This window comes from Athalia rosae, chromosome 5 (assembly GCF_917208135.1).
Source record: "Athalia rosae chromosome 5, iyAthRosa1.1, whole genome shotgun sequence".
Classification (NCBI taxonomy): domain Eukaryota; kingdom Metazoa; phylum Arthropoda; class Insecta; order Hymenoptera; family Athaliidae; genus Athalia; species Athalia rosae.
Window position 1 is genome coordinate 1,387,923 of NC_064030.1, and position 25,148 is coordinate 1,413,070.

General features: G+C 43.4%; 1 protein-coding gene and 2 long non-coding RNA genes across 3 annotated transcripts in view; 1 reads left to right on the forward strand and 2 right to left on the reverse strand.

The window, feature by feature from the left end:
• LOC125501060 lies at nt 1-20,863 on the reverse strand. The gene is made up of 5 exons (XR_007278584.1): nt 20,729-20,863; nt 11,203-11,291; nt 6,928-7,059; nt 6,618-6,858; nt 1-1,635 (listed from the first exon to the last, which is right to left on the reverse strand). It is a non-coding gene; the product is annotated as an uncharacterized LOC125501060 (long non-coding RNA).
• LOC105691242 (homeobox protein CDX-1) lies at nt 11,384-23,639 on the forward strand. Its single transcript, XM_012409584.3, has 3 exons — nt 11,384-13,260; nt 20,497-20,642; nt 20,743-23,639. Exons 1-3 carry the CDS (start codon nt 12,621-12,623, stop codon nt 21,004-21,006), a joined length of 1,050 nt encoding a protein of 349 aa, XP_012265007.2. The 5' UTR covers nt 11,384-12,620; the 3' UTR covers nt 21,007-23,639.
• LOC125501059 overlaps nt 21,095-25,148 on the reverse strand; it is a 7,779-nt gene continuing 3,725 nt past the window's right edge. The window contains exon 3 of the long non-coding RNA XR_007278583.1: nt 21,095-21,238. This is a non-coding gene — a long non-coding RNA (uncharacterized LOC125501059). The remainder of the gene's footprint in view (nt 21,239-25,148) is intronic.

Below are 25,148 nucleotides of genomic sequence, written 5' to 3' on the forward strand. Positions count from 1 at the left end.
GATTTAATTCCACAACCACCCTGCAAAAGTCCGGGTTAGACCGTAATAAATGAAAACTCAACAAATGATAATAAACACTAATTCCAGATTAAATTTAGCTGTGAATTCTGTCATTTTCTCCCATCATCTGAATTTTTTCCAAAGATCCGCTCAACATTCATCAAGGACGAGGCAAACGTTTCACGAAGACAGACTTCGAACGAAAAACAAGATTTTATGTAAAATAGTCGCTAATCGCTGTACGCACGATTGTGTGTGGGTCGAAAAAAGTTTATGCACTTTACTCCGAAAGACTGGAATGGTACAATATGTACAATACTTTTCGTCAAAGCGTCACGGATTATCGGAAAGGTTTCCGTATCTTTGTAGGAAAATAAAGTGTATTTAGTTACTCGTTTCTCTTCCTAATACCTCTAAGTGCGGTGCTATAAAATCAGCAGCGCCTGCATAAGAACTGAAGGGCGCGAAACGCGCCCATAGCTGCAGCAAGACCTTTACTTCGTCCCAAATTATACTATGTACAGAATATAGAGGTAGCGCGTTATTCTGCGTCATGTACAAATAAATACATAAATACGTCCATATGTACAGGTATATATGCTATGTATTTTTTTACTGCAAGCTAAGCTAGTTGCCGCGAAGTCCTTCCTATGCAGTCCTCGTCATAAAGCGCCGTACATGCCGGAGGAACCGGTAAGAAAAGTTTACCTGCGTTGCTGCAAGACCGAAAAAGGTGGATCGCAGGATACTCCGAAGTACTATACGCGTGCACGAGCGGAGGCAGTCATAATACCCCTGGCATTTTTCTCTATACCGGCAAAGATTATAAAGACCATGCGGCAGTAAAATTAACATTGTTTAAGAAGGAATTGAAAAGACTCCGATTCTATATACCGCTAGGGAACTACGTTGTAAAGTCCCAAACGTGGCTCGCAGGACCTTATCCCTGACTTAATCTGTGACCCAGAGACGGAGGACCTCCTGTGCAGAAATTGCAGTTATAGCTATATCTACGCGACTTACGCAGATATCTCACAAACGGGGTCGCGCGTTCGTTCAAAGAAAAATATCAAGATTCCGAAGCTTTTCACGATCACAAATACATTATAGGTACCTCTAATTTTCATCAAGCTATGCTGCACATATGCATTCGTATTACGTAGATAATTGTACTATACAACGCGATGTTCAATGCTCAAAAAATGGCGTTGTACGAGCACTTTGAGACCGATAACTGTGAGTATTGTGTTGAGTCTTTCCGCATCTAGTCTCGTAAATCACTTTGCGTCATATTTAATGATTGTTGTGACTACATGAGTTGACAGTAACCGGTCAGTGGTCGGTGCAGTCGTAATAATTTCTATAGGAACTCGAATGGCTCGCTTCTGTTTGTCATTGAAGAGTCGAAGAAGAAAATGACCTTGACTGTAACTGTTGCTGAAGAGACCGATGGCCGGTTTCGCTAGAAATGACGAATTTGGTGTAAACAGCGTATTATATGCAACAGCTTGCGGTGCCGTAATAATTCTGACTTCACTTAGGATTCTTGAAATTGACGAGTTGGTTTATGTCGCTGAATGCGAAGACGACGAACCGCAGGACGAACCGCGTCAATGAATTGAGGAGACCGCATAGCTGTAACATCAAAGTGCCAAGATAAAGAAATGTTGAAGGGCGTTATTCTGTGAAAGCTCTGCTATAAAATCGATTAAAATTGAGAGCAATAAAATCGAGGAATTTCTGCCTACGGATATGATTGTGTGAATATCGCGGTGCAACGGTAAAAAATACACCGGAAGCTTCAGAATATGTGGGAGTCGCAATACTCCTACCGAGTATATCGCATATTATTTTAGGTCGCGTGTCAGCACTCTTTTGTATATAGCCGTGGTAATTAGTAATGGGTTTTAGGTAATATTTACGATTTGTTTATACACGTTTACGATTATATATAGATATATGCCAACGTATATATGTGCATACGTCATACACAGCATCATCTTAGATATTTTATGCTCGCCTATAAATACAAATAGGTATTATATACGCCACTTCATCCCGCGCTTCGAAAGCTCTTCCTCTCCAGCAGCCGTATGATGTGCAGTAAAACTAATACAATAGCCGGCGTGTCAAATTTTATTTCTCTACCACGCAGGTATACAGAGACAATACCTGGTCAGATTCATGTCTGTCAGAGTTTCGGAAATTTGCTCTTTTTTCTGGAAACTTTGTCAATTACGTTATACTTATTAGATCGTGGATGCAGCATTGCGGTTTATTAGTTGAGTATACGGGGGTAGGCAAAGTCAAGATATAACGAATAGAACCTTATCTTAAAAAGACATCTATCCAATCTGCTTCGGCTATACATACGCTTTCAGGCCCATTTGTGTTGCTGCAGGCCGCTTATCTCTGCGTCGTTTTACCTGCTCCGTGGCGAGAAATTCCAATGCACGCACCGAACTTATGCGTATCCTAACGCCTGGGATATTTTACAGGCACTTGATATGTATAATTTTTATTTTTTTAACCCTGCGCATGATTTCCATCGACAGATCATGTAACTAATACCGCTGACGGGAAGAGACGACTACATATTTGTCGTGTCCAATCGCGCGTTTGAAGTAAAGTGAAATGGGGAAAATATTGCGTGACCCGCATTCGAGTCCCAAGAACTTGGAACCTGCGGAGGGGCCTGCGTTATAACGCCGAATAACCCGGCAGGAACTCGACGACTTTCTTATCTCACATTTCACCTCCGTGAGAGAATGAAAAAAGAAACCGGTAAAAATTTCATCTCACCTCATTCCCCGACATATAGGTGATAGGTATACCGTGCGATTACGCTGTACGTGTATGCGATCGCAGGATCATTACAATCGAATAAAAAAAAAAGGAAAAATGGACTTCCGCCTGATTCGTTTATTATTTCGAATTGAGAATGCATCCCAACTTCTGTATGTATAATATCTGTTATATGGTGCTACGGTTAGTGCAACAGAGGCGGGCTTAATATTTAGTTAATGGCAAATAGTATAATTTAAGTCGTTAGAGTAAGCGACTCATCTCTCCCCGCTATCTAATGATAATCTCTGCCAATTATCTCGGCGGTCCATTACACCGCTTATATGGCGATGGTCGACGGAACTCTGAGCTCTTCTCATCCGCCGGCATGATTATATGGGACCGCCATACCACCTATAAGGTATACGGAGAAATTCCCACTCTGCTGCAGAGTTCCATGCGTATATAATACGTATACCGTGCGGCGTCTGCACCACTATGGGACTCGGCAATCCAACTCTGCGTACTGCAGCCCCGGTCTACATAGTAGTATAAGGGCTTTTAGCTACTAATTTTATGTAAAGTTATGATGGCCCGCAAGCTCGGCGGTGCCGTTCAACCGCCCAACGGTGTTGTAACCAGACCGAGCTTACAAATCCTGTACGAGAAGAGCAGCTTCGCGCTACCACCAGCTACGCCGAGGAGCTGTATAAATAACTGCGTGTGTACGACTCTTCTTCCTTCGTCTATGTGCTCACTGGGTATACATACACGTGTATATATACATATGTACATTGTATATATATTACATATGCATATGTACGTTGTATAATATCCGCCATCTTTATTATATACTGAGGTAACGCGAAAACTGTACTCATAAATTCAAAGTCGATGATATTCTAATTAAAAAAATAAAAAAGTATAAAAATAAAGGGCAGATGAAATTCTTTACGGTTTTCGCCTTGTACGATAACCACGTACGCGTATACGTTAATTATTGTAATTTTCTTCCTGTACGTTGAAGTAACACAGCGTTCGTGGTGCAGATATATCTGCATACGTGAACAGTGAGAATTGAAAATTGCTTTTTTATGCGGTAATCGCAGACTCGTATGCCTACACGTTTTTACGTACAGGGTACACACCTCGGCATGCAGAGCTCCGATGCTCGATGCGAGGCTCTGGAGAGTTTATGGAGGTGTAATAAAAAAATAGAAGTAGAAAACATCTTTACAGCCTGATCATTAAAGCCGCTTCAACGGGCAACGAAGATGTCCGCCAATTAATGGCCGTCGAGTCGAAAACGCGTCTGCTGCAGTCAACGCACATTTAAAAAATAATCCGTACGAGCAAAATTCTTCGAAATCAATCGAGACTTGAATTAATGTACAATCGAAGAATCGACCGTGAAAAGAATCTAAAATTTAGCATCCGGTTCTACTGTACTATACAAAAAAAAAAAAAAAAAAAAAGTAAGGACGCTACAGGACGAGCTACGGGATCACCGTATAATAATTACAAGATGAAAAATTTCAAGCTGCACATGCGGCAGGGAGATACTTATAGGTATCGACGATCAATGACCAATGAGATCGATTTATACAACCGTCGTAACCCTTAGTATATTATTGCAGCCATAACAGTAATTTAGTTGATGAAATTACGGTAGCAATTCCGTATTTTATTTACCGATTCACATTCCGCGGAGGATTCAAACAAACGATTATAGGGTCGACACGCGCTCGGTTGGTAGCAAATTATCAAGGGTTGTCGAAAAAGACGCCGCTGCAGCATCCGCCCCGTTGCAGCTTAGCGGCGCATCGATGGCGGGGTGCGAAAAGGAATGCTGACTGTTACGAGATTTTCGGAGCGTGTGAAGAGATCCGTCCGAGTGTACGGTAGACGCCTGCCTGGGATGTGGTCCCCACGGTGTTGAGATGAGAATGAAAAAATGAGAAGAAAAAAAAAATGAAAATACTTTCCAAAAGATACAGCGGTCCCGCAGCAGGAGGAAGACGCTGCGGCACCGCAGCGGAACGTTTATTGTCCTCAGCTCTGCAGCGGCGGTATTATACGGGGATATGGACCCGATGTTATTTTTATAGGTGACAATAAATTTTCAGTTTATTCGTGACACAATTTATTTATACGCCCACCCCGTATCCCGTTTCCATCGCGGTATCGAGTCATTTTTAGCAGGATTAATTGTAAGTTCAACGGATCATCTTGAAACGACGATTACGGTCGCCATTTTTGAACTTCCAGTCTTCTTGTGCAGGTAGATTCAGCATAACGACTGAACACACCGAAAATTTTTGGATAATTTACACATTGGACGTATTGTGCAATTCTTGTGCGGAAAGAAAAATATTTTAATTGACGTAAAAGTATAGAATGGGCAGATAACTATGTACATCGATATGTAAATATGTACGCGGTGTCGGCACGAAAGGGCTGCATGGCATTGAATAAATTAATGACCACGTACGTCAGTATAAGTTATTATGTCTTCAGGTATAACATCGACGAACGTGATTCAAGGGAATCATAATTAACTCCGCTGCGCATCGGAGATTTACACCCATCGCGTTGTAAGCCTGCACGGTACTAAAAATCCTTGTGCCAAATTAACGAATGCACATATATTAAAATATCACAAGGAAAGGCTGCGATGTAATAATCGGGAGAAAAACAAAAATCTCCAAACTCGATTTCTCTTGATTGTTCATTTTCACCGGGCGCGGTTGATTCTGTCGTATTGGAAAATCCAAACGCGGGATTATAAAATTGATTATATCTACTTGTAAGTTTTTCACGCATCTCACCCCGAAATTACACGAGAGTCGTACCTGTGTACAATTGGTATACAGTAACTGTGTGTACGGTATATTTATTCAAACATAAGTTGCCTGAATTTCCTCGGAGGTTCGCTCTTTCGGATATTCCAGGAGAAATAAGGAAACTTTGGGGGGATGGGTTAATAATACACCCATAGACGTGGTTGAAAATTTGGGGCGATGATGGGGACAGCTAAAGACAAAGGGAAATGCGGTGTGTACGAAGAGGCCCCGCATGTATAATAGAAATTTGGGCTGAACGCACAGAGGGGCCTCATTGTAAACCTTATTATAAAGAGAACTACTATGGGTCGCAGTTTTTCACTATGCACTTTACAAATATGTACCTCGATATATGCCGTGTACCGAACCGTTTACCTCCGCAAAGGTGAGGAGACACGGTACCCTTTTGACCGTCCTCGTCGCAACTCGTCAGAAATTCAATCAAGAGACACTGTACTTCGGTCGAACAATAGAACTGGTGTAATTGTTCCAGGAATATATTTCGCCCGACGTATCTGCAGGCGGTGCGGAATATAGATGTGCCTTCTCAAGCTCGGAAACGCGATTGCAAGGCGCCGCGATCCATGTAAAACGAATCCCACGAATTCGCCGGCGCGGAATTTTAGAAAAAAAATATTCCTCAGGGTTTTTTGACACGTAGAAACGGAACGCAGTGCCGAGCTCCGGGGGTTCCGGTACCGATACGACCGTAGAACCCCCGTAAGGAAAAAGTGTACTTCATATTAGGATATCGAAGGTAGGTAAAATCTATATGTATACGGGGCATCGTCGAACCCCTGCAGGTATCGTTGATTGTTTTACATTTGACCAGATACAGTTAGGTCGAACGTAATTGTCGAACGGACACAATGTGCAGCAATGATCGCGATAGATATAATACAAACTGTATATAGGGTAAGCGCTGGGTACGAATAGGGTGCATGTCCTGCGGGGCATATAAAAGGTGCAAGGGATACTTTATATTCTTACCTATGTAGACGTATGTACAAACCCCAGGACGTGACAAAGGACGAATGTATATATAGGAGACCAATCGAACGTCGGTGAAGAACGGCAATCGGTGTTCCGTTTTTAATTAAAATTGAAACTCTGTTATACCACTGGCAGCGACCATTCCGCGCCACGATGAGACGCGGGGGGTTGGCGGTGGACATCGGGGTCGGACAACCCCCGGGGGTTCTTGTTTTACGTCGGGGCGAGCAGCGGATTTCTAGATTTACAGGTAAAGATAAAATCCACCGGTACCTGCCTATATAATAAAATAGTTAATTGCACTTACAATTACTGAGCTTATAAAATGCTTGCAGGGTACCCAGTCGTCCGTGTAATTACAACTGGGTAATCTCCCGATTCAATTTCTCATTCACATGTTTGGAGAGGATTTTTTACGTCGCGGTACCCGCAGGATCACCTGGAAAATTTATAAAAGCAGTCCTTAAAAAAAATGGAGACCGTCGTAACGCGGAGGAAATTATTCAGCGCCTTACGGCGCTCCTTCTTCCCTACCGCGTATAAACCGAAGGAGATAAAAAAAGAAGGAGGTTGATTCTGATTATTACCCCTGAGGCCATCACCCCGTGTTCTTTGGACTCGCATCAGTTGATCGCTCCGCCTAGTGTTGTCCGCAAGCTCTTTCCGTAGGCGGAGCGTTGCGGAGTATCCAGCTGCTACACGCAGCACGGGGGTGAAAGTTAAATGGGGACCGCACGGTCCCGCATTATGGACGCTTTCGTCAAGCCACCAGAGTCAATATTGTGACACAGCAAACGTCAGACTAGGCTGCTATTATCCGCAGATTAGCTGCACTTATTAGGGCTATATTACCCGCACTGCACTGCAACGCAGTCTAACGCGTGTAGCAAGTTTAAAGCTCTGGAGTTTACGCGGCGAGTATTCTTATTCGGAGATGATGGAGATGACGGATTCTTGATTGAAATGTATCAGGATACTACCGATATGAAGAGAATTGACTATCTGTTCGAGAACCACAAAAATCGTGGGAGGTATCCCCTGAAATTTTGTCGATTTTGGGCCAAAAAAATTTTTTTATTTTATGTGCTATTTTGATGTATTTTGACCCCAGGAACCCGAATCTGGAAGTTGAATTGATTTATCTGTAAAATTGATCAAGTTATCGCCGATTTTTCACTTTTTGAAATAGAAAAATTAAGATATCTCGAAGGGAAAAAATCTTAGCTCAATTTTCTCAACGGATTCGTGTTCCTGAGGTCAAAATACATAAGAAAAGTGCCATACGATCAATTTTAAAAAATAAAAATTTTTGCCCAAAATTTGAGATTTTTCCAAGGGGTACCCCTTACGATTTTTTCAAATTTTGGCCAAAAATTTTTATTTTTTAAAATTGATCGTATGGCACTTTTCTTACGTATTTTGACCTAAGAAACACGAATCCGTTGTCCAAATTGAGCTACGATTTTTTCCCTTCGAGATATCCTCAAATTTATGCCAAAAATAGCGAAAAATCGCAAAAAAATGGAGATAACTCGGTCATTTTTGAAGATAGATCAATTTTTCTTCCGGATTCGGATTCCTGAGCTCAAATTACATTAAAATAGACTAAAAAATCAATTTTTTATTTTTGAGCCCAAAAAGCTGAAAATTGGCGATAACTCGGTCAATTTTAGAGATAGATCAATTTTTCTTTCAGATTCGGATTCCTGAGGTCAAAATACGTAAGAAAAGTGTAATACAATCAATTTCCAAAATATTTCATTTTTGGCTTAAAAATCGTATGGAGTAGAGAACGAATTTTTTTTTCAAATCCGGGTTTTTATGCTACTCTCATGTATTTTGAGCTCAGGAATTTTAATCTGCAGGTTAAATTCGCATGTCTATCGAAATGATCGAGTTATCGCCAATATTGCCGGCGTAGTGAAATAATAAATATGGAGTAAAGTGCAACCTTCGATCATATTTGTACGGTACAGGCAATTCGTTCTAATCCAATTTCCAAGGAATTGAATTCGTCTCGCGCTGTATTATAATTCAATGAGTATCACGTAAAGAACTACAATAGTGCGATTCTTCTTATGTCGCTGCTAAGTTACATACATGCGTTTATGTGTCATAAATCACCGATGTAGTTGACGAATAAATTACACAGTTATAAACTAGGTCGGTGTAAGTATACACCGATATCATTTTTCATTACGCCATGTGTATATCACTCGAGATGTCGCAGTCATCCAGATATAGTGTAACCCGAATATGACGATGTACAATATTTTAAATCGAGTGTAAAAAAGGTTCAAATAAATACCAGAATCATTTCGATGGCAATTCGCACGATTGTCGTTCTGTACTCATTATCAATGAAATCACACGAAGAGATCGGGAACCAATCGGCTTATGTAGCTGCAAAATCGGCGTAATTTATTACATCATACGTGCAAGGGATCTAGGACCGCATCGCGGACTGCGTTACAGATAATAATTCAGGTGATCGATAAACTTGATCGATAATTTGAAAGATTTCGTTGGCCTGATATTTACTTATATTACGATCGCGCATGACAGTGAGAATATATGTTGCACATGTGTCTTCGATACGCCTATTTTTTCGATATCTATTCATTATTATCACCTGCGTACGGATGCGGATCATCCCTATACCCGCGTCCACGTATTCGTACGCGATCGCAGGTGACATTAGGCATATACATCTCTTCTGACGAGAGTTGTAAATCTAATATATAATAACAAATGGCCATTAATTGCAATAATATAATATATACGATAAGTCTGCAAAGATTTTCATTTTAAATCACAATTATACTCGTTCTTGATTTATGAACTGCGCCACCGGGTACCACCTTACTTGTATATTATACGCCTACTCCAAAGTGTATATTAACGTAAAACGTAAAACGTAAAACGTAAAACGTTACACCCGTTCGTACCTTATACGTTATACACATAGTCGGTGTGCACCTCCGTCGCTACGTTATATACGGTGTATTATTATTTACAATTTTATTAGGTATACCCACGTAATAAAATAATATATTACGTGAATCAACGAGAAAGATGAATAGGGAGCTGGAAGACCTTTCGTATATAAATACGCTGTATATATGCACGTATCGCGCTATATTTATTCGTACAATACATACGCTATTCCAATTGTATAAACGAGAAACGTACGAGTTCAATAAAACAAGAGTGAAATTATTCTTCCTAATATAATATACAGCAGCCACGGCACAAGTGTAATATAATATATTATTGTATATTATACTATTACTCATCGAGGGAATAAATTTATTCGTACAATTGCACCGCAATTATTATACGCTAGTAATCATCCTCTGCAGTTTTTACTGGGGGATGACAGCGTTATACGCGACCGATCTCGACGAGAGTTATACCTGAATTTTCAAAGTGTCACTTCGTTCATCCGGACCCCCCGCGCGTAAAAAACTAATTGTATTATTAAAACCGGGGTAATTCTTATACCTGCGCAACGTATACGAAGGATAATCGCAGCTACTATTCAAATAAAACGTTGAACCATAATTAGCGACCAATTATTTTTTTACGTATCGTACCTGCAGCTCAGACGACCGGATCGTAGATCAACTTTTGCCGCAGATACAGCGAGATGAAAATATCTAAGAAATATCTTCCACGGTGTACGTTTGTCGATGGTTAAAACTTCGAAATGCGGTTTACGATCTCCTTAAATATATAAAACGACGGCTGCGGTTGATGCGAGTGCAAATAACAGACAGAGATTAATTTTCTAATTGCCGTGATTATCTTCGTCGCGCGTTCCCGACGACGATATGCGCGTCTTATTTTTACAATTCGTCGTCAGGTATCCGATGTTCGGTGTGAATTTAATCGCAATTGTAACCAAGGAAGTACATCGAAGGTGTATAATATACGTGCAACGACGACTCTCGAACATCTGACTCTTGCGTGCCAGCTCTATTATTAAATTTATTAAGACTCGGGTACACGCAATTAGGTATTTCTGCTTTGCAAATACAGACTTGAAAATGGCCACGGTTCAAGCGCACGCACACCCGCGACAGAGTCAGGTACGTACGTGAATGTAAAATGTTTCTCCTCGAAAAAGAAAAGACTCAGACAAGTTTCCAAAGATAAAATATCCAGCCTCACACCTGCAGATAACGTGAAAACATGGCGATGCGTGTGCTTACGTACTACAATACGCGACGAATGTATGTATATATACCTCGGATGTATAAGTTTATCGCAAGTGCGGCGGGTATAGTACACGTAGGTACGTGTTACAACGCTACGAATATTATACGATGTAGCACGTATCGTGGGGAGAGAGTGCAGTCTCATCAATATTTAATATTTGTAGAATTTCGAGAAATTTTACACGGTATGATGTTTAATCTTTTAATTATTTTAACGCGTCTATTATATACAGGTATTTTATAATCACGCTCGTAAGAACTATTTGCCAAAGAATCGTGGCAGTATACATACCAGACAAATAAAATATAAATTACGTGTACATAAATCTATAGCGTGGTAAAATGCGTGCAGTCGTACATACCGGAAGTGGGTGTGAGCGAAAAGGCTTAGAAGACGTTAGACCGTGCGTTGGGGGATGTGCGGTCCTCGTAGTATACGAGGCCCATTAACCTGCGGGGAGAAGAGGTTTGCTTAGGATTAAATGTATACGCAATAATTGAGGAGCCAGTAATTAAGGGCGGGTATTGAGGGCTGGGCAAATAATTAATTCTCTGCGTCTATATACCCAACGCATTATTGTCCATGTACACCGCCATCCCCATTCATCCGTGTATACCTAGATTATACGTAATATTGCTCGCAGGCGCCACGACGCACTCGGTCGTCGTAGAGGTCGCCGAAAATACGACGACGGATTTGACTGGCCATTGATGCAACCCCAGGCTGAGGGAGGATTATCGTTTGTTCACGTCTCACCTGACGATGAGTTCGATTCCGATACTTTGGGAATAATTTCGATCGCATGAAAAAATGGGGGATGAAATGTGCGGCGGAAATTGTATTTCAACCCCTACGGGTCTTTCGTATTTCGGGGTTCGGAATTAAACGGCATTATGGAGGGAAATATCAATCGCTTGATTGTGTGAAGGTGGTACGCTGATATTTGTGATATTTTCGAACGTACGTATACGACGGAGAGGCGTGTGGGGTGTTTTATCGCGAGTTCGGTCGTCGCAGTAGTTATCGGGACTTGGGCGTCCCCGGTCCGCCATCACCGAAGCTTTCGACGGCCGCCTCTCCCCGAAGAGTTCCGCTCCGGTGATTGGCGGTTTCATTTTGTACCTGGAAGGGGTCACCTTTCGGCGGGGGCGGTGCGAGCTTACACCGACGCACAAAATCAAACTGCAGACAGAGCTCACAAACGCGTCAGCAGTTGTCGGTGCAGCGTCGTCACCGACCGATTGTAAAAATAATCCCGATAATTTTCAGTGCAGCCAAAACTACCCCCCGATACGGATTACGAAAATTTTCCGGTAATCTCGCGCTCTCGTCACGTCCGATTCACGTGCAAGTAAGACGCCGATATAATCAGTGCGATATCGAGGGCGGTGATTATCGTGTGTGAAAATCAGTGACGTGTGCGACGCGATTATGTAAATTTAGACGAGCGAGAAGTAGATTCGGTGATTCATGCAACTTTGGAAAAACTACCCCTTTCCCGCCATTTGATTTCTCTCGAATCGCAAGTGCGGTAGACGCGCGCGGTGCCGACGCGATCGAAATGCAGCTGTGCATCGGCGGTGAATGATCAACGTGCAGTGATACGATGTAAAAAGTGTGATTCGCGATAGGATTTTGATCAACGGAAACGGCAATTCGATCGGTAGGTCGCCGATCACCTCTTTCCCACCACCGTCGAGTAAGATAAAACGGAAAAGAAAGACCGAAAAATCTATCTGATCTTGGTCAGGATCTGTCGAATCGTCGAAACAACCCCTAATGGCGGACGTCAGTAGCCTTAGCATGGTGTCGTCGTACAATTCATTGGCGATGTACAGACAGCAGCAGCAATCCGTCAGTTCCCACCAGTCGCTCGGTCAGCAGCAACAGCATCAGCATCCGCAGGGTCAGCAACATCCCGGTGCGGGTGCTCCCGACGGACAGCAGTATTGGTACGGTTATCCTTACACGCATCCTCACGCCGCGCATCACCAGCCCTCCGGTCCTCAGCAGTACTTGGAACCGGCGGACGTCTTGGGCTGGCCGCCGCACCCCCATCCGCACGCGCATCCCCATTATCCGCACCACCTCCAGTACCAGCACCACCAACAAAGTTATCACCAACAGCAGCAGCAGCAACAGCAGTCCCAGCATCCGACGATTCCCGGATTCGCGGAATGGAGCGGAGACGATACGAAAAACGGCGTTGGTGCCAGCGAACCCAGTCCCCCGATCACAGTCAGCGGCAGCGAAATCAGCAGTCCCGGCACCCCCACTACACCCCCGGCTAACAACAACAACAACAACAACAACAACAACAACAACAACAACTTGGCGACAACACCCGTGAGACCATCGCAGATCAGAAGCCCCTTCGAGTGGATGAAGAAACCCTCTTACCAAAGTCAGCCTAATCCTGGTTAGTTCGTTCGTTCCGTTTCTCTTCTCACTTTTTCCTCAGGTAATGTGATTCGTTCGAGTTTCAATTCGAGCACTCTCAATCCACGGCGGATCGTGAGGGCGCACGTTATACGTGACGTCGTTCCGGTGTAAGAATTGTCTAGGATATTCCGAGGTACAGAAGAAACGAGTAGAAATGATAATTGCCTGGTCGAGCTATAGATTAATGCGACACGATGCAAGGCATGTCGTAATTACGATGCTTACGTGTAACTTATGTGGTCGAGAATTAGGAAAAAGGAAAAAAAATAAAACAGAGATATGCACGCGTGTACCTCATAGTTTCAACGTGAAAGCTTCGCCGCAGCATAATGCGGGGGTTGTAAAACGGGGCCACCGTTGTACGAGAAAGCACTGCACCGTCTGGAGCGCGATATTCCTAATCAGAAAAAGGGTCCGCTGGTCTAGATATGCGAGCAAACAAAGTAAACATCTTAGCAGGCGTGCAAACAACTAATTGCTCTCAAATATTTGGGAGATAATCTACCTTACACTCTCGCCCCGCCGTGTAACCCCGGAGAGAAACCTTCTAGTTAGTCGTCGTTTGAAATTATAATTCTAACGCTAGGACTGACTTCGACCGCGTGTGGAAATAATTTTTTCACTTGCCGAGGGAAGAGAGGCACATCGCGAAAAAAAAAAAAAAAAGGTGACGGGAATATCACGCGTTTATTTCACTCGTAGCGAATCGGCGCGTCGACGATTCTTCGGTACATATACGAACGTGCGATATAAAATTATACATTATACATTATTGTATGTATCGAGCGGTGTAATATGGGATCTATATTTTTCTTCGTTTTTCGTCTCTCAGATATATATTTTATTTACCGCTGCATCGAAACGGGCAGCTACGAGCTAAGCGGATTTATCTTTATAGCGGAATGTGTTTTAAAGTTCAACCTTACACGCTATAAACGTATAGCCACAATTTTTTTTTCACACCAAGGTGCTAATTGCCATCACTTACGCATATCCGTGGACCCTGATGGACGGTGTGGCGCACGTATACGTATACGTCTGATATTCGTAGAAGGAATGAGAGAAAGATCGAATGTAAGGATAAGAGAGGAGAAAAAAAAAAAAAAAAAAACAGAGGGAGAGAGAAACGCCCGTCACAAAATTGAGGAATTATGAACGTTGAAATATTTTATCTGCATCACAATACGACGAGCGATATCGCGCGGTGTGGATCGAATAATTGCGGCGCTGAATAATTTCTACGGATGTGGGATACGTACGAAATTGTTGCCTAGATTTCGTTGATAAATTTCTATTTTTCCAGCATGCAGCGCAGTCGCTGCACCCACAACCACGTCTCTGTCCTCCTGCATTGTCGCCAACCACGAGCTGTGCTCTCTCGACGCTCTTGGTACGGATTAGATTCTATTTTTCTAGGTAGATGTTACATAAATGCTCGCAGTCGTTGCTCGCATAATTGTCTACCAGACATGTTGCTCATATCATGAAATAAAATAATTTGAATGTCGCACGTCGTACATGCATTTTGTAGAATTGAATTATTGAATATGTCTAGATGTATTATATGAATAATAATTGTGAGCGTAGCGGAATATCCGTGTAATTGATTAGTTGGAAGTTTTTCGATCAACGAATTCTATTTTGCTTCTTCATTTTACGCATGCGATTTATCTTTTTGTGTCTCGACGAAAAGCTCCGCGCTCACAACGAATCACGCATGATACGAAACGATGTTTGCGGAAATATCGTCAGGGGTTCGGAAATCAATTTACCTCGTCTCGTTGCAAGGCTTACCTCGCATGCGAACCGCGTTCCGATGATTTCAAGTTTTTCACGCGCGAGGGAAGCTGCCGAGGCTCCTCCTCCTCGTCGCCATTCGCCCCTGCAGTTTCATAGAATCAAAGTAAATCCCTCGACTAAAAGCCAACGACCACTACTTTGCTCCTGCACTTTCTACGGAGAGCGTAAAACTCCACCTCCTCGTGCAGGGGAAAACGAACCATCCCCTGCCCTCCGAATAATTCGAACGCCGGGCTCACCCCCTTGAAGAAAGTAAAAGAGATGAAAAATATTCGGGAGGGGGAGGGGGGAGGAGAGAGGCACGATATCGTTATACTTAACCGTACAAGGGATAGCCGACCCTCGGTGTATTTTCAGCTATAAGCTACCTGGTTATTTATTTCATTATTTTATATTTCATCTCACGGATAGTCGAGTCCGTATCGGGGTAGGCGTGTTCGAGGGTAATTCGCCGGGTCCGCGTATAACGTAGGTAAGACCGTTGAACGTACGACGCTATGCGGATAGACTTATACATATCCATACATCGGCGAGTTGCGTGCCTCCGTTGGTCGTTATTTTTTCCTCCGTCCCTCCGCAACTCTTCGTTTCTTGTTCAATTTCATTCCCCCGATATACCTTCGGCTAGCCGGCGGCCATTATCTGCATTTTATGACTATATTGCCGTGGCTTAGCCAGGAAAGAACGAACGTAGGGCCCGGTCGGGGCTCGGGACCGTCTGAAAAGCTCACGGCGAACGAACGAAACTCATCTACCAACGATCGCATGACTCAGGCTCTGATGTATATTATAATTTCGTGCGTGTATCGCACTGGCTGTTCGAAAGCCGTATACAATTACTGGCTCGGCGGCTACGTAGCGCACAAAACTCGCATGATAAACACGCGATTCCTTATTTCGTGATCCATTATTAACGCCGCGCCATTTTGGTGCTCATCACGCACCACGAAGCGGCGCCTCTGATCGAACGCCAGATTTTCCGAAGGGGTTTTTTCCTCCGATCTGCGCTAATTTTTTTTTTATCTCTCTCGATTCCCTTGTCTCAATTGATTCTTCACGTTCGTCTTCGCCCGATCGTTTCCCAGCTCGCATGAAAGAATATACGCGCGACGCGTAGCTTGTATTATAGGGTGATACTCGTAATTAATTTCCGGTCTTTCAATCAAAGCATCGAGCGGAATTTCAAGCCTCCGGCAAGCCCCGATCGAAAGCGAGATACGGAGGAGTTTCTTCGGTGCACAATTAGACTAATTAACGGCTGCTAATTATTCGCAGCGTAACGGCTGGCAGCGGGCGGGAGATTGATTAATTTTTTCACCAATCTTCAACGCGGAGTAACGCGGTCGTTGAATAAAATCAAGGAATTTTTGAACGCCCCCGTGCCTACGAGAATCGTACGCGACGATAGTCGAGGCGAATGCCAAATAAAAATGCCAAGAATTCGCGCCCATCGTGACGTAGGTTGAATATAATCCGGAAAATCGTCCTCCCGCAGGTATGGACGGATACTCGATAGTGTTGGTCCGTGTAGTTGTGTTTGTTTGTTTTGCCAACAATAAAATTAAATCAAGAGTCCAACGCGATGTGGACAATGGCGCACATCGGACAAAGGTCAGCGGGACGCACTGCGGGGCTACAATATAAGGGTATATATATATATACAGCGTTTCGGGTTGGAACAGCGCCAAAAATTTTCACGGTAACCATCGGTCGGGTTCCGAAAACTTGATCCGAGGGGGCTGAAACTGAATTGTACCGTTCGCCCGGCTGTTCCCTGTGGTATATCTATACGTCTGTTATATTCGCACGTAGGAGAAATGGGGGGGCAACCGGGTGGTAAACCTGGTCCCTTTTTCCCAGGGAATTCCGCGATTTCTCATCAATATCCACATCGATTGCTTGTACGCAGTATGCCACTTGCACGAACTTGAGGTGGGATGCACCGTTTAACGCCGTATTATAGGTATATATGGAAGTATTGAAAACGTTTCCGCAATGGCCAATAGTATACATATGTATACACGCGTGCAACAGTCTTCGGCTGAAACTATGCGCCCGTATAAACTCGGAGGGTAGAAGAAACCCTACCGGGAGCGAAGTCTATAGATACGAGACCGTATCGTACCCCTTAGGAATACGGAGGGACCCGAGGGATAGAGTGTACCCTATTCTACGGCCATTGTCTTCCATGCGGCCGGTATATTCAGACGTTCAATCGGCCAAAAAGCGTAAGCTGTCCAATAAAAGTGTTGCCGCTTATATACCACCCCCCCATAAAATCAATCCGGCTTAGCAACTTTGCCTTCGCTTTGCTTCACTTTTGCCATTATGGTTTGTATAAATACGATGCGCCGGACATCGTCGATGACATTATTCAAACGACTGAAAAGCGCGAAATTCTCGCGGCTCGGTATCTCCGGATCGAACCGCAACAAGTGGTGAAAAAATTGCCACGCTCTCGGGCGATGATCGAAATCCATGGGAATGGAAAAATCGTAGACATCGTGCAATCGTGCGGATCTTACGCGTATCGTCCCCTTGCGAGATAACCGCGGATTTCCCGCTGTTGTAAACGGGGGAGAGAAGCGAAGAGACATTTTCAAGGAAGTATATTATTCGTGCGTAAAATAGCGAGCGGCGGATACAATGGGGGTAATTGGGACGGGGGTGACGAATGGCGGTCGAATTTAGTATATCTTTGCGACGTTTGAGCTGGCGGATGTTGCCTACGTTTCGGGAGGGGGGGGGGGGGGGGGAGGGGGAGGATGGTCTCGAGGTCGGTTTCGGCTGCTGCAGGTTCGAATGGGAGAGCAAACGGTGTAATGGGGTGTCAACGAGCCCCTCGGGTCCAGTTTTATTCTTCCCTCGCGCGATTACGCTCAGCTACCGCTTAGGCGGTGCAGGCGTCGCGGAGTCGCAGGTCGGCGGTCCGCAGGCTCGCGTTATTCCGAAACCCCCGACTCCGCGTTTCTATTGGTATTCAACGAGTCGACGAATGCCGCGAGATTTTACGTGACTGTTGCTCGACGGCCCCTATAAATATTTTAACATCCCCCCCCTTTTTTTCTTCTCGCTTTTATTCGCGCAATGAGAGATGTAATATACGCTCAATGTATTTCAAAGACCCTGCCGAGCCGGAGATGGTTGGCGAATTTTATTTTCATCGAGTCCCGATTCCGAACCAGACCAAATGTAACGTACGTTTGTATAATAGTTTTTATCTTCAAGATTCGCGCGATCTCCAATTCGGATTTCACCCGCTGCGGGATCGTTATTTCACGACTATGTACTAATTGGTCCCGGGTATTAATGTGATTTCGGAATGATGAAAAAAAGGTTCTGGTCTACTAATTGGGTTTCGAGGTCCGGGCGTCTACCATATGGACGTATAGATATGTTTATGGAAGTTTAATTAGAAATTCGATCGTGCAATGATCATCGTGCGCGCGGTCGGCGCAGGATGTGGAAGAAGTAAATCGAATCATTAGTCGTGTGACCGAAGACTTTCCCTGCTGATGGTATAATAATAATTAATGTTATCCGAAAGTTGAACTTTTATCAACGGCGATCTCCAGCGGTTTGGTTTACATCTGGAGGTTATCTGGTTATCTCATTTTATGTATATAAATATCGGATCGACCGGTGATAGCTGCAATCGTGAGGACGGCAGGATCAAAGATGCCGGTAAATCCCCACAAATCCCCGACTTTCCAAAATCAGCTTATTTCAAATGTCGGTACTTTTCAATATAAGCTCGTAGTACGATAGTGATTAGGCCGCGAGACGACCACCTATATTCGCATACCTATACAGTTCCAGTTCATGGAAGCGATCGCTCATCGATTTCATAAAAAAAACTGAAATCACCACAGCACATATCTTATTCTTCTGCATTCCGCAACGATCTAAACGATTTCCTCCACTACGTGATTTCGATAACCCGTTCGAAAATCAATCGCGATTTTTCACCTCGGGATACATTTCTTCCGAGGATAAAAAATCAATCGCGTATCCTGCTCTTCGGCGTCCCTTGGATTTCGATTTTTCTACGCGCGTGTATACCTTACAGGTATAAATATCCGCGTCATGGTTCGTAGGTGCAGGTGACGTGCTATCAGTTAGATGAAACGAACCGACGCCTCATCTCTATAATCCTACCAGCTAAAGTCAGACCACTGCTACGTTTACCTATTTCGTGGTACGGGTGTAAAAAAGTCATATCCGAGTCAGAGCTTTCGTCTACCCCGCACACGACGTTTGCTGCAAACGTACGCAGTTACTCTTGGCCGATTCAATTTTAAAATCGAAAAATCGCTCGCGAATATCCGTCAACAGTAATACCCAGCGAAACCTTCGGACTTTTCGAACGATTCCGTAGCCGCTGTATTCCCGCGATCTGCGCGTGTGTTGTTGGGACAAAAGTTGGCGGGTCCGCGTGTAAAAAAATCGGACAGAGGGAGAGAGAGAGAGAGAGAAAAAAGTCAGAGAAGCTGGGAATCCGTCGAGAGGGAGAGAGAAATAAGAGGCGTGTGTATGAGGGACTTGCGTATGAAGGCCCGCGTTTATCGAGGAGTGGCGGATTAACGCCTCGCCTTTGATCATCCGCCGCCTTATCTAATCGTGGTTGTCACCGCCTCGCTTCTCCTCGTGCCTTGCACCATGAGGCCGCCGTACGTAAGATTTTCTTCGCAGCCCAGACCTCCAACCTGCAATCTCGAGACTCGCGCCACCGAGAACTTGGATGATGAAACGTACGTTTCGTTCCCTCGCGCACCTTCTCCCTTCCCAGAGCGGTAGAAAAAAAAACGAACCGTCGGCGACGGAAATTTTCCGACGCTTCGCTATGATTTTTCTTCTTTTTTTCCATTCTGTTTTTTTTTTGGTTGTTTTGTTTTTTTTTTTTTTTTTTTTGCACCTGGTTCGATTATTCGCATCTGCACACCTATGAGTTCTTATCTGCCTAGCTTAGAGCTCGATTTTAATTAGGAGTCGCTGAAATTTGGCGTGACGTTCGACGTTACGGTGGACGTAACGTACGTGATGCATGATTTTGACTATCAGCTCCGACTCGCGTATTCCGATAACAGAAATTGTTTCTATACTAATAGATACGCGTACGTAGCACGAACGTATTTGTACACCTATACGTATTTACCGGAGATTATGATACGAGGGGCAGGCGTAGATAACTCGTGCAGCCCGAAGCAACTGATCCTGATAATATAACTTTGCAGCGATGATGAATGCCATTATTCCTACCTGTCGGTGGATTTCGCCTACCCCGCGTCCCTTTATTCGTGAAATTAGATGGATGGTGGCGATGCGCGGCCACCGCGAATTATTGGAATTCCACGATTTGGCGCGAGGGAGCTAGTTTTTTCTCACGTACATAATTTCACTTTGTCTTTTACAGGGAAAACAAGAACCAAGGACAAATATCGGGTCGTATACACGGACCACCAGAGGCTGGAACTCGAAAAAGAGTTTCATTACAGCCGGTACATCACCATCAGACGCAAAGCGGAACTGGCGGCGAATCTTGCGCTGTCGGAACGGCAGGTAAGATCCACGATCAAATAATTCCAGCGTTTGGTGTTCGCGAAAAAAAATTCAAGCGAGTTTCGAAGCAAATGAGAATTTCTCACCTCTTTCCCCGCAGGTGAAAATCTGGTTCCAAAACCGTCGGGCGAAGGAGCGTAAGCAGACGAAGAAGAGGGAGGAGCTGGACCAGAAGGAACCAAAATCTGAGGGAGGTTTGTCGGGGGGTAGTGGAATGTCCGGTTTAGCGGCACTCGGAGGAATGGGAGGCATGTTGGGCGGACTGACGTCCCTTTCGCTGGCGCCTCCGCCTCCACCGCTCCACCCTCACCCTCACCCTCACCCTCACGGTCATCCGCATCCCCATACGGTTCTGGGCTTGTGACCGGAAGTCATCGAGTCGACGGAAGCGTGGTCGAGCCACGCGCACTGAATTTCCCATTCGGAATTCTTACGTCCGGCCGTTTTTTTTGTTTTTTTTTTTCTTTCTTCTCCATCTTTTTATTCCGATCCTTAATTTCTGTCAAAGTTCGTTTCTCGATAGTCCCGAAGGCCGATATTTTCACAGTATACTTACGCTATTAGTTCTGCACCGTTATACCAGGCTGACCGAGGCGCTGAAAGAGAAAAAGAAATTGTGAGTATTCTAAAAAAAGATGAATCGAGGTGCAGGGTTTCCAGTTATTGGAAATGAGATTCGCGTTATTTCGCACCTTACGAACCGCGATAGTAATAAGTGGTAATAATGCTGCAGCGCGTAAACACTCACGAGTTACGAGCACTCGCAGTCGCAGCAAGGTAGTTTCGATGTAAATCAATTACCCTCTCGTTTATCGATTACATAATAAATACTATGATTTCTGCACATCTGTATGATGAGATCCCACAAGTAAGAAAAAAAGAAAATCAGCCTCCCGGCGTTAAATGTTATTATATTATGGTTGTGTTATTTGTTAAGAGAATTATCGAAATGGCGAAATAATTACAGCGGTCGCTTGATTATGGCGTCAGACTCTCAGGTCAACCTCTTCGCCAGTTATAACGGCATTTTGTAATGCAGATTCATTCGATAATCGTTAAAAGAGATCAAAAATATTAGGCAGAGAGTGGCGCCCGAGGTCTGCGAGAAGGACGCTCCGCAAGAGTATTATATTTACTTACGATTATAGTAGTGCTATAGAAAGTAGTTAGACAAGTTTACCTTTGAAACACTTTTAAAACGGTGAGCAGGCGCGATTTCAAATGTAATATAAAAATCTATGTTATAAATACACACACGCACATACGCGCGCGCACACACACACACACACACACCCGTGGTTATCAACAGGGTATTTCGGATCGACGAGCGACAGGAATATTAATAATTCGACAAGGGATTTCCTTGCGGAACATTCATTTCTTTTTCCTCCATCCAGATTACCCTGTTCACACGACAAAAATGTGATCAATATGAACGAATGTACGTAAAAAGAAAAACTGAAAAATGGAGAAAAAAAAAAAAAAAAATTTCAAAACAAAATGCCTTATAAAAGCGCGATATCGTCGACGACGTCGTATCGACGGTATGAAATTAACAACCCCGTATCAAATACGGGGCGCGGGTGTCAGAGTCGACTTTATATATATAGACAAAATTATTCTAAGTAGATACATTTAGGTAATCGCAATTCATCTATCCACACATGCAGTATTAGAACCTTCGAATAAAGAAAAATAAGTTTAAATAAAACCCCATGCGTACCTATACCACGTTATGAAGCGTCTGCACGAATATCTTCGTTATGGCTGATTAATAATTATCGTCGTATATCATCAACATCATCATTATGATCAATGCGCAATTATCGGACGCTGTGATTATTTATAACTTCCGCGGATTTTATAAATTCTTTTTTTTTTTTTTTTCGGTGCATCATCGCGCGGTTAATATAATTGTTTGACTTGCGTATACGTGTATTATATACGATTACGAATTAGTTAAAGGCTATAATGGATTAGTGCAGTACCTTATTAATTCTATAACATACTTGTACGTATATCTTGACTGTATATGTAAATATATTTCTGTATAATAATTACACACGTAACACACGCATATACCCGCATAATTATAATATTACACTTATTGAATGATCATCGTTTAAATAATATGCGAATATTATAAAATTCGGCGCCCGAACAAGCATAAGCTCTGCAGTGCCTTGTAGTTTTCACTGTGCACGATATTAATTAATACATATATGGATATGTAATTATACCTTGCGATTCCGGTGAAATGGGTTGCGATCAACGTCTGCGTCGAAATATTCCAATTTCTCGGTCTCCGAACGAGCCCGAGCTCCGCTAGAGTCAGCTTAGCCAGCAGCGTAGACGTTTTGTAGCCAGGTGTCACCTTGAGGGCTGTAGATCACAACAAGGCGCTTACGCCCGTGGCTACGCTGACGCCAGGCGAAGCTCGGGCTCGTTCGGAGACCGAGAAATTCGAATATTTCGAAGCATGCGTTGATCGCGACCATTTTCAACAGAATCGCACTGTATACGTAGACGTAATAATATGGAAGAACGAAATAGTAACAGTAATAATTATTGTTATCCTTATTATTTTTATTAACATTATTTCTATAATTATTAGTGTTATTATCGAGGGCATATTGCATATGCATTCTGTACCCATCTTGTATAGCGCATGTTATGTAAATATTATATACTGATAACATATGTGACAGAGGGAAATAATTGATTGCGCGTGATGAAGGTGCAGCGATTGAGGAGGAAAAACAAAATAATTAAACAATAAGAAAAGGAAAAAGAAAAAAACCGATAACAAAAAAATAATCTCACGTTATTATGATTCAAACTGTAAATATAGATGTAACAAATCGTAAGTTATTATCATTATTTCACTGTTAAGCATCTAGTATAGTATTATTATACGAAACGTTTGTGATCCCATTGCAAATTCCGAAATATACAATCTTATGTTTAATAAAAAAAAATGTGACAAAAAAAAAAAAACCGAAATCGTGCAGTTTATCCTATTGATATCCTCCTCTTATATATTTATTGTGCGATCTCCACGTCTAGATTTCACGAATATAAGTCTCTCTGATCTATAACGATCGCTTGGGTTGGATCGACACCTATACTCAGGTATGCCTTGTAAAATATTTGTATTTATATAGGCGGCATCGTTTGACCCGGTACCGCCAATCTGGCGATTCTACGTGCGATTGACGGTCGTATCTTAAGTTATAAATAATTTACAAATCCCTCGGACGACGCTAATCGAAGAAAACAATTTGCAGGTATAATATCGGTACATACAGGTATGTATGTAATACTAATTGGTGGGTACATGAGTAGGTATTATCGGTGATAACTCTACGATCCACGTTGGACATATGGTACGCATAGTATAGCGTCACGTGTGGGTACAGATATACTGTGATGCTGCGACGGAAAACTAGAGGAATCTTTTTCAATTTTTTTCGCCGACTAAGTTTTCGCTGTCTTTCGCAAAGGGCGTTCTTGTAGCCAAGATGATTTAATTCTTGGAAGAAACGGGAAAGTGGTAAACATCGTTTGACATAAATCATACATATATGTACACGGTATTTACCCATATAAAAGTTTTACGATCAGATTTCTTGGTATGTATATAAATACATGCACTTTACGCGCGGTAAAGTACATAGGAAATAGGAAGTAGGAAGTATTCCGGGGAAAACAAACAGGCGTCAGCGGATGGAACCTGAACGTCGGTGTTTTTAGGATTAAAAAACGCCGGTAAAAAGGGCATGCCTATGTACACATCGATATCCGGGGGGGGAGGGGGGAGGGGGGGTTGAACGGTGTGAGTGCGAATGCGTACGCGGGGGATGGTTTATGTGAGTGGCGACGTAACTGGCGGTAGTGAATCCTCGGGATGTTCGTCTCGTTGGTAGAAATAGGGGGTGGGTACGACGGTGGTTGCGGCAACGAGTCCCACGGGGGCCCTTCAGTTAACTGCCAGATCGATGTCCGACCCCCCTGACCCTGCAACCACTCGCCGCCGCTCGCCAACATCCCCCAAACATCTCCCACCGACCATCCTTATTCGCCAACACTTTCGAACAACTTTTCCATTTTTTTTTTTTTTAGCTTCTCCTTTTTCTTTTTTCTTTGTTTCCCTCGCCACCGAGCCTCGCGCTTTTTCCTCGATGCTAGCTGACGACGCGATCTCTCGCAACTCATATTTTCAACTCTCAACACCCGAGTGCGAAAATTTTCAATTTTATCATGATTTTTTAATCTTCTTTTTCCTACAGTGAACTCGGTTCCTTACGTAATTATTGACGCGGTGAATTCAGTTGCCCCTGCACCGCAGGATCGTACGAGGGGAATTTCATTCCTGTCACCGAATATATTCATTCCCGTGAAATCACACCCCACGGATATCCCAGTCCTCGTTTTATACGCCCCAACCAACGGCGGGATAATCGTCGCGACGCTGTCGAAGGCTGTATAGCCGCTCCAATTATTTAC

What these genes read in the sequence shown, in the direction of transcription:
- LOC105691242 (XM_012409584.3), top strand. Translation starts at nt 12,621, where the DNA reads ATGGCGGACGTCAGTAGCCTTAGCATGGTGTCGTCGTACAATTCATTG. An exon ending in CCAAAGTCAGCCTAATCCTG is followed by an intron (nt 13,261 to 20,496) that starts GTTAGTTCGTTC and finishes TGTCTTTTACAG; the next exon opens with GGAAAACAAGAACCAAGGAC. An exon ending in TTGCGCTGTCGGAACGGCAG is followed by an intron (nt 20,643 to 20,742) that starts GTAAGATCCACG and finishes CTTTCCCCGCAG; the next exon opens with GTGAAAATCTGGTTCCAAAA.